General features: G+C 39.5%; 2 protein-coding genes across 7 annotated transcripts in view; both read right to left on the bottom strand.

The window, feature by feature from the left end:
• LOC103890529 (torsin-1A-interacting protein 2) overlaps positions 1 to 21,359 on the bottom strand; it is a 40,844-nt gene that overhangs the window by 16,634 nt on the left and 2,851 nt on the right. Inside the window, exons 1-3 of one of the 6 annotated variants that reach the window (XM_063716835.1) lie at positions 19,019 to 19,136; positions 18,565 to 18,699; positions 6,734 to 7,152 (exon numbers count right to left, since the gene is read on the bottom strand). The exons of 1 other annotated variant lie outside the window; for it this stretch is intronic. The gene's annotated coding sequence lies outside the window, so the exon portion shown is untranslated. Of the gene's footprint in view, positions 1 to 6,733; positions 7,153 to 18,564; positions 18,700 to 19,018; positions 19,154 to 21,359 lie in introns of those variants that run through there. 4 more of the 6 variants (XM_009240410.4, XM_009240414.4, XM_009240418.3 and 1 more) reach the window with 4 other exon arrangements.
• On the bottom strand, positions 3,760 to 19,103 carry IFRG15 (interferon responsive gene 15). Its single transcript, NM_001132059.1, is given in 2 exon segments — positions 3,760 to 7,152; positions 19,019 to 19,103. A coding segment is annotated over 1 exon segment (396 nt). The 5' UTR covers positions 6,478 to 7,152; positions 19,019 to 19,103; the 3' UTR covers positions 3,760 to 6,081.

Genomic DNA, 21,359 nt, shown 5'->3' with positions numbered 1-21,359 from the left:
TAGACATTTTGTCACAACCAGCTGGGAAGAGACAGGACATGGAAAAGCTGCCTGTGAGAACAAAATCAGAGCTGGGAGAGCAAAAGGACCTTACCCATCCTCCACTCCATCCTGCAAACTGTTAGCATTGCCATGGGGACCAGTGAAAAAGAGGGGAAGGGATGGCGACCTGGGGAAAACCTGGGGAGGGGAGGCAGGGTAGGTATCAGGAAGTACTAAGACCATTTTTTAAATGGAGAAGGAAATTAGAAGTTTAGCAGCCAAAAAGAGCACAAAAGAATCAGCCATTCCAGGATGGTAGTTTAGATATAAATGCCATCATGACAAATGTATGACAGTTGGGGATGAACTAAGTATATATCTGTATTTTTAAACACAATTTTATTTTAGTGAATGATGCCATTTTAGGCTCTAGGGATAAAAAGAAACCGGTATCTTGGCCCTGAAACAAATAGTTACAATCCTGCTATGAAAACGAGTAACACATAAAGCATATACAACAACTATAAGAACTACTATTTATTGAGTGCCTTCTTTGTGCCAGGCATCATTCACAGCACTTTATTAACTCATTTAATCTTCACAACACTCTTATGAGGTGTAGACTATTAATATTCCTACTATTTTAGAGATGAGGAAACCGAGATACAGAAAAGTTAAGAACATTACCCAAGAACATGTGACTGACTACTAAGGGCAGTTAGGATTTGAACTCAGGTAGTCTAGCTGTGGGACCTAACCATGACACTTTAAAAAGCTTGTATTAAGCATACCACAAGCACCCTGACTCTGGAACCCTTAAATCTAGGTTTGAATTGTGACTCTAGCACATATGACCTGAGTGAATTTGTACATATCCTTCAATTTTTCTCTATTTCTTTTCTTTTTCCTTTTCAGGGACCTGCCACTTCAGGAATTTCTTTATTTCAGTGTTATGGAAAGTCTCAGGTGATATAAGTCATACAGCAATTATATCTACCATAATTAAGATTATAAAATGAGCCTAAACATTGTGACAAAAATCTGCCTTGGGTCATCCATCCCTCCAGGCCTTTTAATCTTTACACCTAAGACCATTTGACTTATACTACAGGCTCAACCTCATCCCCAAACCAATCTTGTCCTTCATCAGGAGAGATTTAAGAAGTTTTTTGTTTTTGTTTTTAGATAAAGGGCCTCACTCTGTTGCCCAGGCTGGAGGGCAGTGGTACCATCATAGCTCACTGCAGCCTCAAGCTCATAGTTCACTGAGGCTCAAGTGATCCTCCCACCTCAGCCTCCTGAGTAGCTGGGACTACAGGCACATATCACCACATCCAGCTAATTTTTTTCTTTTTAAAACTTTTTTGTAGAGTTGGGGGTCTCACTATGTTGCTCAGGCTTGTTTTGAACTCCTGGGCTCAAGCCATCCTCCTGCCTCAGCCTCCCAAAGTGCTGGAATTACAGTGAGCTACCAGACAATAAGTTTATAATAATTCAGCCATCAGTTCAAACAATTGGCTTTAATCCCTGTTCTAAAACTAAGACTCGGTGGACACGACGGCTCATGCCTATAATCCCAGCACTTTGGGAGGCCCAGGTGAGCGGATCGCTTGAGGCCAGGAGCTCAAGACCAGCTTGGGCAACATGGTGATACTCCATCTCTACAAAAATAAAAAAATTAGCTGGGCATGGTGGTGCAATCCTGTAGTCGCAGCTACTTAGGGGGCTGAAGTGGGAGGATCACTTGAGCCCAGAAGGTCAAGGCTGCATTGAGCCATGATGGCGCCACTGCACTCCAGCCTAGGTGACAGACCGAGACTCTGTCTCAAAAAAACAAAACAAAACAAGTAAGACTCTACCTTATTCCCCAGTTCTAATTTCTGCTTTTGCTTTCTTGCCCTACATCTTTCCTCATCCTAAAGATTTAGTATGTGCCATATGTTTGGTATATGTTACTGCACTTAAACCTCACAACAGTATGAGGTAGGTATTATTACACAACCTTTTTCACAGATGAAGAAACTAGACACAGAGAGGTTAAAATGCCTAAAGTCATTTAATAGTGTCAGAATTAGAATACAAACCCAGCTGGCTGCAAGGCCATTATTTTGCCTCTATAAAAAGCAATTTTCAAGCTGTGTCCCCAAAATTCCATGGAGACTCAGGGTTGCCAAGGAGACGGGAGAGACGAAAGGGCTGCGGCTCATCTCACTTTTACAGACAGCTATGATATGTGGACTGCCACATATTCTTTGGATGCCATGGACTCATTTCTGCCTTCCTGTTTGCCTGGGCTTCCTTCACCTGTAACTCAGAGATGAATCTTACCTCACTCACTCACATCCCCCAACAGCCACCTCTTTGGTGGATGTATTTTCTTTCCAGTCTGCCCTTGCATGTTTCCATTAATCTTTTCACTGCCTGGTCTGCCATAAAATAACAGGAAGTAGTTATAATGGTCATTTTAGAAATGCTACCACAACATATAAGCAATATTACCAACTCTTCCACACTATAAAAATAGAGACGAGTGTAGCTCACACTATTTAAAACACTGGATAACTCTCCAGATCATTTGTCATTACAATTAATTTTACCAACACAGCATTTGTATTTTAATAAAATTCATTATTCATATCAACTATGGAGTATTCTAGAATAACCTGCAATATTTTAAGCCATATGAAGACATACTAGAAAGACCTAAGGTGAAAAGCTTTGTTCAAAGGCTTCCTCAATTTTCTCCTTTGCTCAATTTTATGAGCTCTACTACATGATGTTGATTTCTGACACCTTATCATATAACAGGTATGTGATGTTTGAAGGCAAAGTAACCCTCTTAATATTAAAATTAATATTTTTGATTCATTTTTCTTGCCCATATATTCACATAGTTTATAATGACACTGAACAAAACTGTTTGTGAAGAAGACTGAAACATTCCTGATTAGTTTAATTGATGAGAAAAATGTGGCTGAGTTATGACCTAAATTATCAACAGTGATCTTCAGTCTGACATGAACTCTCTTTTTACATAGCCAGTATTACCAAATAAATGGTACTATCTTGCAGTATTATGAGTACTCTGCTCCCATCCTTTTAAGCCAGATAAGTAAACACTATGGACATATTACTACAGCATTTCTCAAAGTATAGTCTAGAGAGCACCTGCATCAGAATCTCCAAAGGTACTATTTATATCTTTTTCGTTGTTTTTTTTTTTTTTGAAAGAGACAGTGGTCTCACTATCTTGCCCAGGCTGGTCTTGAACTCCTGGGGCTCAAGTGATCCTGCTGCCTCAACCTCTGAAGTAGCTGTGATAACAGGTACATGCCACGGCACCCGGCATGAGGTGTTATTTATAATATGCAGATTCCTGGGCCCTACAAGCAACCTGAGGAATCAAAATTTCTAAAGCAGACCAAGAAATCTCCATTTTTAAACAACCTCTCACAGGTACTGCTTAGGTATTGATTTGAGAAATCAATAAGTCCTTTTAATCTGATCTTACTATTTAATGGAGATATTTAAAACAAAAACAAAAACCTTTTCTCTATTCTGCTGATATTTAAATTTTCACATTTGTAGAATGTTTCTTAGTATATGTCCTTGTAACATAAGCATTCTCTAATAATTAAAAAATTTAGGGGCAATAATACTGATCATAATACTACTCTCAAAAACACTCAAAGTAAATTTTCACTTTTTAGGAAGAGTTGTAGGATAGTGAAATTCTTCATTAAAGAGTTAGTGATAAACTAACTAGTCTTCAGTCAATTTAGCAGTTCACATAGTTTATTCAGCAATATAACAGGCGAGAACCTCCATTGTAAGAGACATAAGGCAGATACAGGGTGCATCTCTGGGGTACATTATTCATACAGACTAACAAATAACTTCAGGTTTCACAACACGTAGCAAGTATGATTTGTTGCACACCAATAGCCAGTCATTCCTCACGTTTTCCTTGCTAAAAGAGCCCTGGTCGGGCACGGTGGCTACGCCTGTAATCCCAGCACTGTCGGAGGTCAGGGCAGGTGGATCATCTGAGGTCAGGAGTTCAAGACCAGCCTGGCCAACATGGTGAAACCCCGTCTCTACTAAAAACACAAAGATTAGCCAGGCATGGTGGCGGGCACCTGTAATCCCCACTACTCGGGAGGCTGAGGCAGGAGAATTGCTTGAACCTAGGAGGTGGAGGTTACAGTAAGCCGAGATCGTGCCACTGCACTCCATCCTGGGCAAGAGAGCGAGACTCCATTAAAAAAAAAAAAAAAAAAAAGCCGGGCGCGGTGGCTCATGCCTGTAATCCCAGCACTTTGGGAGGCCAAGGCGGGCGGATCACGAGATCAAGAGATCAAGACCATCCTGGCCAACAATGGTGAAACCAAGTCTCTACTAAAAATACAAAAATTAGCCAAGTGTGGTGGCGCACACCTGTAGTCTACAGGGAGCTACTCGGGAGGCTGAGGCAGGAGAATTGCTTGAACCCGGAAGGCAGAGGTTCCAGTGAGCCAAGATTGCCACTGCACTCCAGCCTGGGCGACAGAGTGAGACTCTGTCTCAAAAAAAAAAAAAAAAAAAAAGCCCTGATTTCTTCAATGGAGGCAATGTGCCCTACCCAGGCAATGCTAACCCTATTCCCCTTTGCCAAGCTTTCCCAGGCTCCCTTGTAAACTGGTACTTTCTAATGAGATGTAAGAAGAAATCTGCTAGGGATTTTTGGGAAAGACCTGATTCCCAAATAAAAGACTGACTTGAAAGAAAGCCTTTTGCTCTCTACTTCCAGCCTTTCCTAGGGATTAAAATGTCTGTTACGACAAGAAGTCATATTGTACTCATTGAGAAAAAAAAACCTAACGATAAAAAGCAAACATGGATCCTAGGCCGGGTAGGGTGGCTCACGCCTGTAATCCCAGCACCTTGGGAGACCGAGGTGGGAGGATGGCTTGAGCCTAGGAGTTGGAGACCAGCCTGGGCCATACAGCAAGACTCTTGTCACTATTTTTTAAAAAGCAAAAAAAAAAAAAAAAAAGAGGCTCGCAAGGGGGAAGGATACAAAGAAGCTGGAACCTTGATAATATTGATAATATTGCTAAAAGCACTAGATACCTAGATACCTGGCATGTTAAGTGTAATTTAAAAATTGTTCAGTGGCCTTTGAGATGTTTTCAACAGCTTTTTCTAAGTGGCTTAACCCCAACTCTGGGTCCATGATTTTCATGAAAGTCCAGAATGTGGCCAATGTTCAGCAGACCTCCTTAGTTCTAAGAAAGATGCTTCCCCTAGACTGTTCGTAATATATATGAAGTCAGGCTTGATAATTTCTTTTGTCATACCTCTCCTGATAGGTACTTTTCCATTTCCAGGGGAGGACGTTGTAAATTCAGTCACCACAAAGACAAGACAGTCTTTTGTTTATGTAAAGCCACGTAAGTATGGACAGGTAGCATTTCTGCATGTTTCTGCATAACCTATGTAGGTGTTTCCTAATAGAATGTGATTTATCTGACAGTGACCAGTTAACAATAATCTCACAGCCACACTGAGGATGGGCCAAACAGGGCCAATGATGAATAAATGGCTATATATGGACAAATTTTATCTATCTATCTATCTATCTATCTATATATATATATCTCATTACTGACCAATGCATAAGGTGAGTTTACAAGAGTAATTTCTTATTAAAATTCACTGGACTAATCTAGGATCCAGCTATAACAAGGCTGCTTTCCCACAAAAGTTATCATTAGAAATACCACTATGAAGCACACAGTATAGGACTTCCCCTCTAGGACTACTTTGTCATATGACGCTCATTAGGCTGCAGAAATTTTTTTAGGAGTGGTAAGTTAGTTCCAAAACAGTTTATAGGAAATACGGATTAGCCTCAGTCTAGATGAACAGTCTGGCTGGAATACTAACTAAATTCATGTGAATAAAATATGTATAGGCCACGGAAGCAGATCCAACAATTTAAGCAGTTCCCAAAGTAGTGACAATCTGGATCAGATTTAGAAATGAATTATTTTTCCATCTTCCTTGGGCTACCTACACAAAAGCCTCTAGACTTCACAATTTTGACAATTATAAAAGCTATTTGTTTTGGCCCAGTTTTTTGTTTAAGGTTTTATCTGTTCTGGTCAAGATTAACTGTAATGCAGGGTTAAAACCAGCTACTCGAGAGTCATGTATTCTTTTTCTAACCAGTGGAGGACCCAGAAGAAATGGATGGCAAGCTTTCTCAAAGGTCCACCTGGTGAGATTCTGGGGAGCCCACTCAAGTGGGAAAGACCAAGGAAGAACAAGGCTTCTATTAGCAGGATTATCAGGATAACACTCAGGACAATAATCAGCTCTGTTAATACGGTCTAAGAATACCTGGTAACATTCATTTTCAACAAGTTCAGTTTGGTACAACCAGTGGCCTAGTTCTAAACTAGGGAACCACTGTTGTCCACAATCAGGGCAATGTGAATTATCTGAAAACATCTGGACCTAGAAAGACAACACAGACAGCAATGTGACAGCAAGAGACAATGACAGAGAGAGACACCCAAACACCAGTCCTATTACAGGTTTCGTTTACCAATTTCTTAGTTCAACCAATATTATTTGGAGAGCCAAATAAACTTGGCTTGCACCTCCGTGCAATTCTTCAAGATTTCGTTGTCTATTTTTCACTCAATTGCAACTCAGTCTCTGAATTCAGGGACCGATCCAGTTTATAATGTTATCAGTCACTTACTAGCAGTACAGATCTCAGGATAGCTCCTCCAAATCCCAGCTTCTCAAGAAGAGATAGGGCTCTAGTCTAAATTAGTTATATTTTTCTTATGCGTTATCAGCTGCTGGTGGTGTCACACAGAGGCACTTGGCTTACTCTGCTTTGTTGGTAAGGTTATTGTGTCTGCTTGGTGAAACAGAGGAGCTGACAGGTCCAATGGGTCTTTTGTTGGCGCTGGCACTCTTGCCGTTGTAACACACGTACCCAAGTCTTAAGGCCTTGGCACTTTATAGCAATGTAGAGGGGTCAGAAAAACCTGGCAGAGTCCTCTTGAGCGTGGATCCAATGAAGTCTGTCTTGGGAGGACATTAATCAGGACCCAGTTGCCGTGAAGGAGCTGATGCTCAGTTGGCTGGAGAGTCTGGGAATGCGTCACATACCTGTAAATGATAAAACTTCAGACGACTCATGGGTTTTGCAGTTGTTCACATTATTATTAGAAACATGCATTTGGAAATTATTCAGGTTAGTTAAGGCAGATAAGAAATGTCTCATGGGTTTTCCCATGACTATTTAACATGGGTTCAAACCAATTGATACGTTGGCACTAGGAAGAATTCTGGATCATTTATACTAGGAATAGCTTAATTTTTTAGGACTATATTTCTTCTTTACTCCACGTGTACCTTGGGAATAATAAGGTCTGTATAATCACGTCTAACCTGGTAAAACTGAGCGATCTCTTGTACATCTCTTCTGTGAAATGGGTGCCACATATGGTATCCCCATAATGTATGGGATAACATTAATGATGACAGCCTTTCCATAATAGGTTTCAATCCATCCAAAAAAAAAAAGCTTACATAGTTTTTAGATAATATTCTTAAAAGCTAACCACAGGAAGTTGGATGAAATCCTTTTGAAGGCTAAAAAAAAAAAAAAGTCAAAAATCAAGAGGGGCAAGTCTCATTGCTCACCATCTAGTTGTTTTTTTGTTGTTGTTGTTTGTTTGTTTTTCTTTTTGAGACAGAGTTTCATTCTTGTTGCCCAGGCTGGAGTGCAATGGCACAATCTTGGCTTACCGCAATCTCCGCCTCCCGAGTTCAAGCGATTCTCCTGCTTCAGCCTCCCAAGTAGCTGGGATTACAGGTATATGCCACCATGCCCCGCTAATTTTGTATTTTTAGTAGAGACGGGGTTTCTCCATGTTGGTCAGGCTGGTCTCGAACTCCCAACCTCAGGTGATCCGCCCACCTTGGCTTCCCAAAGTGCTGGGATTACAGGAGTGAGCCACCATGCCCGGGTGCCCGCCACCTAGTTTTATTAGTTTACACACAGTGTCAGTCTGAGAAGGCAAGTAAGGCACAGCCCTGAGCAATAGTCCTGAGCTATTCTTGGAAAATGCATAGTAAATCAGTTGGAATTTGCAGATGTTATCATCATCTTTGCATTCCTTCATGACACTGGATGTAGCATGTAAATAAGGTCGGACAATAGGATGTATGGAGCAACTAGAAGGCCACCTAGAGAGTATCACAGAATCAGAGTACTATATATACCATGCCTTTCTCCAATGTTCTTTTTGTAAATTCTGAGACTTGATCCTGTGAGAGTAATGAGAGACACTGGGGAGGGCATGAGTTAAAATATAAAGATCTGGCCTGAAAAATAGAAGGAATTATAGCCTTAGTTGTGGTCAGCCAAAGCACTTTCCTTACAGAAATAATAGCTGTGATTCTCAGATTTTAAAATGGTAAATTTAAAAGGCGAATGAAGAGCCTCTGATAGTGCTACGACAACATGGGGCCCTTATTTTGATGGAAGTCCCAGAGCGGGTGAAATAGAGTCAATGTAGACATACCGATGTGTATGTGTTTTCTGAGGTTAGGTAACAACGTACGGATGAGGGCTACTAATTCAGTTCCTCAGGCAGAGTGGACAAAAAGTTCAGTTTCCGACTCAATGACTAGATACTTGGTGCTGATAGCACGGGGCATAATAGATTTCCCTGAGGGTCTGCTGACAAGAGCTACCAGTGAAAGCCTCAGCTACTGAATTAAATCTTGGGTCTCTAGTCATGGTACAGAGAGATGACGAATAAAACTCCCACAATGGTGGAGCCCAATAAACACAGAAGATAAAAAATAAAAAGTCTGACATTTAATTGATCAGATTTTAGATTTTTAGAGTGAAATCAAGTAAATGCAACAAGATACTATTGTAGTGTCAGCAAGATGCTATTTCATATTTACCACACTACAAAAACTAACTGACAAAGGGGGTTCCACATACTATAGCAAAAACCACTCCTCCCAGAGGACTCTATTGGTAGGAGTCAAGAGAAAGCCCTAAAGCTCCAAGTGCTCTGAATAATTCCATCCATTCCCCAACCTTCAGTTTTACAACTTCAAGAATCAAACAAGCACCAGAATTCCAAGTATTCCTGCATCAAGAGAACTCCACTGTTCCATATTTTCCAGACAAGTCTTCCCTCCTCTCCTGGTCCTTTAAACCTCTGTAGGCAAGAGCCAACAGGGGGCCCCAGAACTCCAAATGCTCAGAATAATACCACCCATTATCAGCTTCCTCACTCATTCTTTAGCCTTAGAGCTACTGGATGAGTAGGAGTGAAGAGAGGGGCCTGGGAAAATGCTCCTGGCAAGATTCCTAACCCCCATCCCCACCCCAACACTCACAGCTTCAATACCATTATCTGCTTGAAAGCATCAGGACCAATCTCATACCTACATCTCTGTTCATGTCAATCACCACCTGAAACACAGGATGGTTATATCCCATCCCCTTAGCCTCAAATCCCCCCATATGGCTCTATCAGCAATGCAATGACAAGTACTATGCTTGCTTTATTTTTTTCACATAAAACAGGTACCATTTTGCTATATTATTTATTTTGGCTATTTTTCTCCACTAAAATATAAACTCCCTGAGAGCAGGACATTTTACCTTTCTGTTTACGGCTATAGTGTCCAATAAATATTTCTGGAATGAATAAATGACAAAAATAAAATGTAACTTGAATTCTTATACTCTAATGACAAGACTATAAATCTGTACAATCACTTTTGGAATTGGCATTACCTAGTAAAACTGAAGATGTGCATTTCCTATAACTCAGCAGTTGCACTCTCTTAGGCACATACCCTAGAGAAACTGCACCTGTACATTTAAAAACATGAATAAAAATATTCATGGTAGCACTGTGTAATAGCAAAATAACAGCTACAATGGCCACGAACAGGAGAATGAATAAATCAAGATATTGCTGTACAATAGGATACTGTCATTATAAACATAGATGAAACTCAAAAATGTTGAGCTTAAAAAAAAATGCAAGTAGCACAAGGAAAAAAATAAACACATGCACACATTCTTATATAAACTTTCCACTTACATAAAGTTTCAAAAGGATATAAAATTAATGTATTGTTCAGGGATAGTTTTTTTGAGATGGAGTTTCGCTCTTTTTGCTCAGGCTGGAGGGCAATGGCGCAATCTTGGCTCACCGCAACCTCCGCCTCCTGAGTTCAAGTGATTCTCTTGCCTCAACCTCCCAAGTAGCTGGCATTAGAGGTATGTACCACCATGCCCGGCTAATTTTGTATTTGTATTTTTAGTAGAGACGAGGTTTCGCCATGTTGGTCAGGTTGGTCTTGAACTCCCAACCTCAGGTGATCTGCCTGCCTCAGCCTCCCAAAGTATTATAGGCATGAGCCACCACCCCAGCCCAATTGTGTATTTTTAGTAGAAACAGGGTTTCTCCATGTTGGTCAGGCTGGTCTCGAACTCCCAACCTCAGGTGATCCGCCCGCCTCAGCCTCCCAAAGTGCTGGGATTACAGGCATAAGCCACCGTGCCCGGCTGCAATAAAGCTTTAAACAAACAAACAAAAAAGAAGTATTAAGTCCAAACCTGAGGATAATTATTACCTCTGATGGGAGAGGGAAGGGTGGGGGATGGAGGGCATTCAAAGAATTTCAAAGATAATTGTAATTTTGTTTTCTTTAACTGGGTGAAGGTACGAGAATACCCACTGTATCATAAATCCTAATAGCTTACAGCATCTCTATTCAACATTTTATAATGTTTAAAAGAGAAAGAGGTTAATAAGCAAAACCAAACTTTCACACTGTGGACAAGACCAGTAGCGGTTAATCTGCTCAGAGGCAAAGCAGGCAACTTACATTGGGATAAAGAAGAGCAATATAGAAGGATATGGATCTTTGTTTTCCTCACAAAATTTTAAGCAACCATCTCTTCATAGAAATAAGGTAAAAGAAGCCTACCTAATGGTTGTACAAAAGAGGGTTTATCTCAGCATATACTCTCTGAAGGCATGCATTTCTGTGTAGGGAAGTTGCTATTTCACATGACGCCTTTGTACAAATTAGAAAAAGGCACAGTTCCTCCAAGCAATATACAACTCAGAAAACTTTATTTGGCAGGATATTAAACAGTATACAGTAACCCTCTGTCTGTTAGATAATAACACTTAGTAGCTAACACTTATGGAGTGCTATTTTCTGTTCTAAATACTTTATTTCTATTAACTCATTTAATCTGCCCACAAAGCCAAAGGATACTCTTCCACTATGAATAAATATTGGCGGTGGGAGAAATCACCCCTCATAATTTTTCACTTCCACACCAAAAAATACAGGATAAACTTCCTGGAGTCCCGAATCCTCTGAAATTACATGTAAAAATCTTTACGGCTGGGCACGGTGGCTTACGCCTGTAATCCCAGCACTTTGGGAGGCCAAGGCGGGTGGATCACGAGGTCAGGAGATGGAGACCATCCTGGCTAACACATGGTGAAACCCTGTTTCTACTAAAAATACAAAAAAATTAGCCAGCCGTGGTGGCGGGCGCCTGTAGTCCCAGCTACTCAGGAGGCTGAGGCAGGAGAATGGCGTGAACCCAGGAGGTGGAGCTTGCAGTAAGCTGAGATCGCGCCACTGCACTCCAGCCTGGGGGACAGAGTGAGACTCCATTTCAAAAAAAAAAAATTTTTTTTTACATACACATGTGCATTTTTTTCCAAAAAGATGATACATCCTTTTAAACTCCCAGAGGAATCTGAAATGATTCAGGACCATTAGGCACTATGGTTCCTAACCATTTTGCTATCAAAGGTAACTTTTTTCCAATCCCACCCCTCCTCCCCCATTTTGGAAAGATGTCCAAACAATCTGCAGTCTTGTAATAATTTCATTTTCTCATTTTTAATAATCAGATATGTAGATCTGCCAAACAGAAGTTCTAATAAAACAAAAAACTAATGCTACTAGCCTTGGTTTAAAAACTTCCATTATTTTAAATTAGACAAAATACGTTATGTCCCTATAACACAGAGCTGGAAAGATCTGGATATCCTAAAACTGGCTTCCTTTCTCAACTTCATTAGCTTAAGTCCAAAGCAACTGATTTAAGGTAAGTATATGACTATCATTAGGTTTTTAGAAATGCTAAATAAAAATACCTTGAGAACTACCATTACTTTATGATCGTTAAACATAATTTTTCACTTATTTGAGGAGTGCACCATGTGCTAGGCCCAATGCCAAGTACTATGGATACAGAAAAAACAATCATTCAGGACTTCTAGATGTCCAGGGCATCCAGACTGGAAGCAGTGATTTAGGTGAAGGCTAAGGGCTCCTAGAGGGATATAAAAAGATCCCCTGTAGAGATCACAGGAAATTTAGGGAGGCCCACAGCAGAAGCTGGGATGCCTGTATTTTCAAACCTCCTTCACTAAAAACAGTGGGCAAAAAAACAAAATTTGAGGAGCTTCTCTACTACACAAATGCTATACAAAAGAAAATACAAATCAGGGGTTTTGTGTATGTAAACTAAAATAAATTTAAGATCCTTCCTGAAACTTTATTAAAAGAAAATTTAGAAAAGAAAATAGTACTTTCACACTATTAAATAGAAAATGTAGTTCTATTTAATCCACTGAAATTTACATCAACTAACCATGGCAACTTTTTAATTAACTTCTCTCAATAGTCTATCTTGTTCTTTGCTATTTCCTGAATGTATGTTAGTAAGTTCAAATCTGCCTTCAATACATAAAAATTCCCTTATTCTTTTTTGTGGTAGCATAATAATTAAGTTTCAGACTGAGTCTGGACTGGAATGACTTTTCCAGGCAATTTATCCCTTAGACTTCAGCCTCAACCAATTCCTCATATGATACATAAAATCAAGATAGGCACATAGAAAAAGTATAAATGCTTTAAACTCTCTTGAATTCCCATTTTAAATATTTTCTTCTAGGGGGTACTACAGTCAAGGCTGATCAATAATCATAACTTTTTTTGTATGAGATGGTTTCTCCAATAAGTTTTATACACAAAGTGAAATCTTAAGAGTTTCCTATTTCACAACTACCTTAGATAATGAGAGATTAAGGAGTATGAAAAAAGGAATCATTCTTCTTTTTGAATTCATATAATCTAAAATAATTTTTTGTTGAAAATAAAATGCTCCTGAAAAAAAGTCAACTTGTTTTGTGAGAAACTACTTTTAATTTGGCTATCTTGAGATCACTGAGAGAAGGCATATGGATGACAATCTTCAGTACTATTTAGTACACACACTGTTCCCTCTTTAGAACAGAGAAGCCAAATAAAAAATATGATCCAAGGTTAGAAAATAGCTGCAGAATGTTCTCCTCTCTCTTGCCCCAGGAACTGACAAACAAAACAGGTGTGTATGCATTGCTACCATACTTTTTGAGGGGGATGGCCATAAAGGAGAACAACTCGTTTGGAAACTTACTGGTACATTTCTATCTATGCTGCTCTAATGCTCCAAAAGCCCATGGTCCAAATTCTGTCTACAATTTCACTTCAAAACACCAGCAGCCAAACCTTTAAGGCTAATACACAACTTTCAACAGTCAGATCTGGTGCCAAGCTTAGGTATTTCTATAACTTGTGCTAGTTATTTATTGTCTGTCTAAAACTAAATTTCTAAGTCTTGCCCACTCCTCTGTACCATATCCACTGTCATAATATCCCAGCATTGTTATTTTCACAATTTTTCGTTTCTCTTTATTTTCACTAACTGGTGACTTATTCTAGATTTTTGAAAGGAAGTTTGAAAAAGTACTAGCCTAGGAACAAAAAGCACCCTACTTCCTTAGGGAACTGTTTTTTTACACAGGAACTGAATGCCTGGCGCAGATCAAATTCTATAGATATTTTCTGAGTACAGAAAGCCTTCCTTTCCTACTTACCCTTCTTCGTACTCCCTCCCAACTCCTCTGACTTGTATCTCTAGTTTCGGTTGACCACGTAGAGGTACTAAGCTATGCACAAAGGATCTAAGAGTTTGCTAAGATTTCTGATAGTGGGTGGCACAACTGACTGCCAGGTTTAGTTCAACTTCCCTAATCACTTTTAGTATCTACTTCAAGTCAACATATTTTTATTAAACTTTTTATTTTGAACTAATTTTAGACTTACAGAAAAGTTGCAAAAATAGCACACAGTTCCGTTATATCCTTCATCTAGCATCTTATATAATTAAAGCATAGTTATCAAAAACAAGAAATCAACATTGGTACAAGTCAATTAACTAAACCAGAGGCCATATTCAGATTTCACGATTTCTTTTAGTTGTTATTTTTCCTTAGTGTCCAGTCTATGACAGTTCCTCAGTCTTTACCTGTCATTTGTGACCCTTTCTTGTCTTTGTGACCTTGACACTTTTGAAGAATACTGGTCAGTTATTTTGGGTTTGATGGTTTTTGTTTTTAATTTTTAAAAATAGACATGTGGTCTTGCTATGTTGCTAGGCTGGTCTCGAACTCCTGGGCTCAAGAGATCCTCTTGCCTTGGCTTCCCAAAGTGCTGGGATTATAGACATGAGCCTCTGCACCTGGCCTGGCCAGTTATTTTGTAGAATGTTCCTCAGTTTAGATTTTTACAGTATTTTATCATGATTAGAAAGATAAAAAGATTATGCATTTTTGGCAAGAATAACAAATGCCACAGAAATGCCGCTGTGTCCTTCTCACTGCCTCTTTGGGTTCATGGTGTCCTTGTCTCATTACTGGTGATGTTAACCTTGATCACTTTGTTAACATAGTATCTCCACTGTCAGATTACTATTTTTTCTTTGTAGTTAATAATTATCCTGGGAGAGATACTTTGAGACTATGTAAATATTCTGATTGTCCTCTAACTGGATTTTGTCTGCAACAACTACTATGGTACTGTTTCCCTAATGGTGGTTTTGTATTTCCTTCTTTCCTTCTATGTTTATTAAACGGAATTCTTCTGTTAGAAAGAGTTGTCCCTTCTCCTCTACTTATTTATTCACTCAGCAATATCAGTATGAACTCATTTTATTTTATGGGTTAAAGTCCAATACTATCATTATTCATTTTATTGCTCAAATTGTTCCAACCTGGATACCAGGAACTCCTTCAAGTTGGCTCTTGGGTCCTTTTGACAAGGTCCCTAACTTTTTCTAGCATTTCCTTACTTTTAAGCACCACAAGATGTTTCAGGCTCATCTTGTATTTTCTCTGCCCCCGCACTGAAATCAGCCACTTCTCTAAAAAGTCCTAGTTCCTTTAAAAACCAAGATCTGAATGCTCAGTGCTACTGGGGTATAACTATCAAGCCAACGATATGGACAACAAGTGTTTGTTTCCTTACTATATTAAACTCATTAGCTGGGAATCATTAGCATTACCTGGGAGCTTGCTAAAAGTACAAATTCAGGCTCCAACCTAGACCCACTAGACCAGAATCTCTGAAAGCCTCCTGCAGGAATTTATGTTTTAACAGATTTGCCAGATGACTCTGGTGTTCACTATAAAGTAGCTGGGTGTGGCAGTGTGTGCCTGCAGTCTCAGTTATCTGGGAGACTGAGGTGGGAGGATCGCTTGAGCCCAGGAGTTCAAGTTTGCAGTAAGCCATGATAGTGCCACTATACTCCAGCCTGGGCAACACAGCAAGTCCCTGTCTCAAAAAAAAAAAAAAAAAGATAAAAACAAAATAAAAGAAAAAAATAGTTATAAAGTACCTTTATACAGTACTTCAAAATACACTGTAGTCAGGTATGGTGGCTCATGCCTATAATCCCAGCCCTTCAGGAGGTTCAGGCAGGAGAGGACTGCTTGAGCCCAACGGTTCAGAGACCAGCCTAGGCAACATATCGAGACCTTGTTCATACAAAAAATACAAAAATTAGTTAGGTATGGTGATGTGTGCCTATAGTCTCAGCTACTTGGAAGGCTGAGGTGGGAGGATCACTTGAGACTGGGAGGTCAAGGATGCAGTGAGCCGTGATTGTGCCACTGCACTCCAGCCTGGATAAGAGAGAGATCCTATCTCAAAAAACAAACAAACAAAAAACTGTAAATATTGTTACTTTTATACAAAGAAAGTTATAAGTCAGCCTCCAGGATCAACTCCAATCTACAAATACGACCTAACATTCATAAAGCAAATCTACAAATATAGAACCCAATATAGCACTATCCTCTAAGGTCAGACTGCCTAGACCTGAATGACTGCTCCAGCTTCTGACTTGGTGTTTCTCTCTCTCTATGCCCTTGGTTTTCTTTGTTTTTTTGTTTTGTTTCTGAGATGGAGTCTCACTCTGTCGCCCAGGCTGGAGTGCAATGGCGCGAACTCAGCTCACTGTAACCTCCGCCTCCCAGGTTCAAATGATTCTCCTGCCTCAAGCCTCCCGAGAAGCTGGGATTACAGGTGCCCGCCACCACGCCCAGCTAATTTCTTTGTATTTTTTAGTAGAGACGGGGTTTCACCATGTTGGCCAGGTTGGTCTCAAACTCCTGACCTCAAGTGATCCACCCCCCTTGGCCTCCCAAAGTGCTGGGACTATAGGCGTGAGCCACTGCACCCAGCCCCCGGCTAATTTTTTCCTTGGTTTTCTTAATTACAAAATGGAATAATAGTACTTAGATGAAAGAGGCAGTGTGAAGATCAAATGAGATAATGTGCAGTACTGGCAACCACAGGGGCACAAAAGAAGTCCTCAAAAACTGTAAATAATTATTATTTGAACTATTAAAGGCAAAACCAGACAGCTTCATTTATATAATCAAAACCCCGGAAGACACCAATGTTTTAAAATTGGACTTTTTCCAAAAATGTCATTACATTTACATGATAGATACTCATGGTCAAGGGCTGAAGGAAAATCTCTAAAAACCAAACAATTTGATTTGTTGAGGTAGTGGAGTTATAGGTGAATTTTCTTCCCAGAAATTTCGATTACCAAAATTATGTGCACAGTTCATACCAGAGCCATGGCACCAAAAAAAAAAAAAAAATCATGTGCCAGCTCCTTTAAATATTAGTAAAGAGGAAAACAGCCCATACAGTGACAAAATAGGAATTCAAACCCAGCCATGACTCCAAAGTCTATGCTCATTACCAATGTTAGGGACACCCTTCCTTATTCCCAAGTGCTTGATTTCTGTGCAAAATTTATGATAATATATGATCGCCCTATGAATTCCTTCTTGTGGGACACAGTTTAATCCAGTAGTTCATATGATGTAGAAATATTAATGAAATTTTAACACAATCAAAATTCTAAATGGTAAATAAAACAGCCAATTCTTCATTCTTTAAATTTTTTTGGAAGTTGTCGAATCTCCAAGTTTATGGGCCTTTGCAGTTGACTTAGTGAACAACCTCAAAGTGATAAAGCAGACAAGGCTTCTTGAAGCAAACATTCCTTCAGGAAATTCAAGTGGCACTTCAAAGAAGTGTGGACTTTCCTGGAATAGAGTTTTGACTTCTGTGTTCCATGGAAATGAACGGAATACAGAAATTACTTCTTAGGCAAAAATAAGTTATATACAAAATACAATGCATTATTAAAACACCCAATAATCCTCAAATAATTAGCTACATTTTGAAGTTAATTTATTTATGAATTATTGAAGCTCTCAAGCTAGCATTACCTCTACATTAGGAAAGAAACTAGATAAAATAGTTCTTAAATGAGTCACGCAAGGTTGCGTAACAAACCAGCAGAAAAACAGGTAATCAAGTTGTGGACTGCACGTTCAGCATAATAAACATTACTGAAGACAGGCACTCAGTTTTCCTAGCAAATGTTAGTTTTTCAAACTATTCTAATCCACACAAAGTCTTCCAAGAACATCTGTAGTTACTCTACCACGAAGTTCCTTTTTTTATTAAATGTTTCCACCAGCCCTTTATATACTCATCTTGTGCTCAAAATATAAAGCTCAAAAAACATGGATAACTGCCACAGCTTAAAACAAAGAAAGGATCTCTCATACAGATCCAAAATAAAATGTGTTAAAACCTAAAGACAGGTAAAACAAAGCCAGTATGTTTAATCTATGTAACTCATTTCTGGATCTGTGTAACAGTATAAAGTCTGATAATTAAGCATTACTCATAAAGTAGAGAATACTATGAACTTTGTTAAAAGAAGGAAAAGGCACAAACTTTTTCATCAGGTATTAAATACAATTGGGAGAATGGTACATATATAATATGTAAGCAAAATGGTAGGAGGTCTTACTAAAACTTCAACTTTGCCCTTTTTAGCACCATTTTTTTTTTTAAGTATTATCTTTTCAGGATTAAGATTATGAATGTCGAGAACCTAGGCATCTTGGGCATGGAATAATCGCCGCCTACACTAGTAGGCAAATTTCCCACTTACATTTCGAACCCTAAAATAATTCTGCTTCTCACCTTAAAGTCTAAACCCAAAAATTTACTCACATCTTAACCCATTTAATATTTATAAGATTCAGTTTCTTTTTATCCCAAAACAAAAATATACCCCCAACCTACCTCGTCTACTGTTTGAGTGAGGCCAGGCGTGGTGGCTCACGCCTGTAATCCCAGCACTTTGGGAGGCTGAAGTGGGAGGATCGCTTGAAGCCAGGAGTTCGAGACCAACCTGGGCAATACAGTGAGACCCTGTCGCTACAAAAATAAAAAATAAAGTAATTAGTGGGGCATGGTGGTGCGGGCCTGTAGTTCCAGCTACCTGGGAGACTGAGGCGGGAGGATCCCTTGAGCGCAGAAGTATGAGGCTGTGGTGAGCTATGATCACGCCACTGTACTCTCGCCTTGGTGACAGGGCAAGTACCTGTCTCAAAAACAATAAAAATAAAAATACCGTTTGTGCGGTACGAAGGTGGGGGTGGGGAGGGACCGTTTCTGAAAGTCCTTTTGAAAAATTCAAGATATCAGTTTCAATACTAAAACATGGAAAAGTTGCATAGTCATTTTGTTTACTTACAAATTCTGGCGAGGTTTTAAATGGTAAAACTGTTAGTATCAGGAGAGCCCTCCGAGTGTTCTCTCCGCTCCACACCGCTCGGCTGCACCCAGCGGCCGCCGCGGCCCGAACGTCGTTCAGGGTCCCCGCCCATATGACAAACACTTTCCGCCGGAAGGCGCCCGTGGAATCCTGGGACTAGTAGTCTCCGTGCCCTGCCTTCTGCCTTCTCCATCCTTCACCCTCTACTGCCAGGTCGTCTGACCCAGCGACAGGCGCGGTAAATGCGCGACCAAACCGCAGAGGTCCCATGCAATCTCATGCTATCTGACAGGATTACAGGCATCTCTGTTAAGATGTCGACCACCCTGACCTGAAATTGATAGACTGAAGAAACTCATAGGACCAACACAGTGAGCAGCAGTACCAAATGATAATGGCAAGCACCATGTCCTGGAACACATCCTCTGTGCCATTAAGAGGAACATGTAATCCAACGAGTTGCCTAATCTAAACCTCAGTTTGCTCGTGTGTCAAATGGGGACAACGTTACTTACCTCATAAGTTTGTTATTAGTAAATTAGATGACATATGCAGCATGTCTGCTAAATGACAGTAGTGACAAAAAATAGCTATTGTTTTGATCTACTAATTTTATAAATGTGAAAATTAAGAGATGGCGAGCAATTTACCCAAGAACATGCAATTTGTTGGGGGCAAAATCGAGTAAGTCTAAAATTCCTGTTCTTGACCTACACCAGTTCAGGACAAACCTAAACAAATTTCAAGAAGAAATCTACTCATGTAAAACTCCCTTCCCCTTTCCTCTTTTTTTTTTCCGTAACAGTCCTGACCAACACACTATTTTACTTATTTTGATTTTTGTCTGACTCCTCCCATAGAATATAATCTCCAAGAAGGCAGGAAACATTTTTTGTCTTTTAGTCTATTTTGTTCACTGCTGTATCCCCAGCATGGAGAAGAGGGACTGCCTACTACATAGTAGCTCGAGTATTTATTGAATTAATAATTCCTCATTTAATGTGATTTTTGGTGCCTTCACTTCTCAATCCCTCTTTTGGCAGAAGTGACAGGATTTGGTAACACTCTTGGATGGTGTTTAATAATTAACTGCAATTCCTAATTCAACAAAAAGTAGAATACTATATTCCATTCACTTTATTGTGTTTAATTAATTTCAGTATAACATTTGCAGCTATTTTCATTTGTATTGTCATTAAAATATTTTTCTATCATTTGTAAGACTGGGGAATAAATGAAGCCAGCTACTATGTCTTTAATTAACTTCCTGTTTAATATTTTAATCTTTTCCTTATTAAAATTAACAGTGTTTGCCTACTTCATTTCTACTACTAAGTCACAACGGATAAATGATTTATCTCTTTAAATAAATGAATTTCTGCTTACCCTAAAGCAAAAAGTTCCTGTACAAAAAATTTATTGTTCTAAAATGTTTCATTTAAAATAATTATTTTGGCCGGGCATGGTGGCTCACGCCTGTAATCCCAGCACTTTGGGAGGCCAAGGCGGGTGGATCACCTGAGGTCAGGAGTTCAAGACCAGCCTTGCCAACATGGCAAAATCCATCTCTACTAAAAATACAAAAATTAGCTGGGCGCGGTGGCAGGCACCTGTAATCCCAGCTACTCGGGAGGCTGAGGCAGGAGAATCACTTGAACCCGGGGTCAGGGGAGGCTGCAGTAAGCTGAGATTGCACCACTGCACTCCAGCCTAGGCGAAAGAGCGAGACTCTGTCTCTAAATTAATTAATTAATTAATTAAAAATGAAATAAAATAACTGATTTAGGAACCGAGTCTCAAGAGCACAGGATTTCCAGACCTAGCCCTAATGGTTGTGTGAATCAATGCCATTTAATCTGAATTGTAATTTTTCGTGTTTCTGTCGTTCCCAATAAATGGCAAATTCCCTAAAGGTAAAGCAGTCTTCCTCATTGCTGGCACACGTTTGATAAGTAAATGAATTATTAAGTGTATTCTTTGTTTTAATCATTTTTTTCTTACCGGTCTTCTTTTTTGTGTCACTGAATTCCTCCAGATTTCTCAAATTCCCAAAGTAACTTTAATAACGAGAGCTGAGGCCTCCATTTTTAGTGGCCCAGTGCATCCCTTATAATATTGGCTATGAGTCTACTGTCACTGTAATGTCACCTCTTTTCAGCCACTCTTATAGTCTCAATAATAGCTACAGCAGAGTATCTAGTTTCATAACAGTTTAGCTTTGCCTCAGAGCTGGTGATGAAAGTTTCGTATCTGTAAGGTTTCTAGGTGAAGGAGGCAGTCACAGTAGAGGTAGGTTTCCGTATGATTACAAGCTAGACGA

Source organism: Pongo abelii, chromosome 1 (assembly GCF_028885655.2).
Source record: "Pongo abelii isolate AG06213 chromosome 1, NHGRI_mPonAbe1-v2.0_pri, whole genome shotgun sequence".
Classification (NCBI taxonomy): domain Eukaryota; kingdom Metazoa; phylum Chordata; class Mammalia; order Primates; family Hominidae; genus Pongo; species Pongo abelii.
The sequence above is the reverse complement of the archived record's forward strand: the minus strand, read 5'-3'. Positions and strand labels throughout refer to the sequence as shown.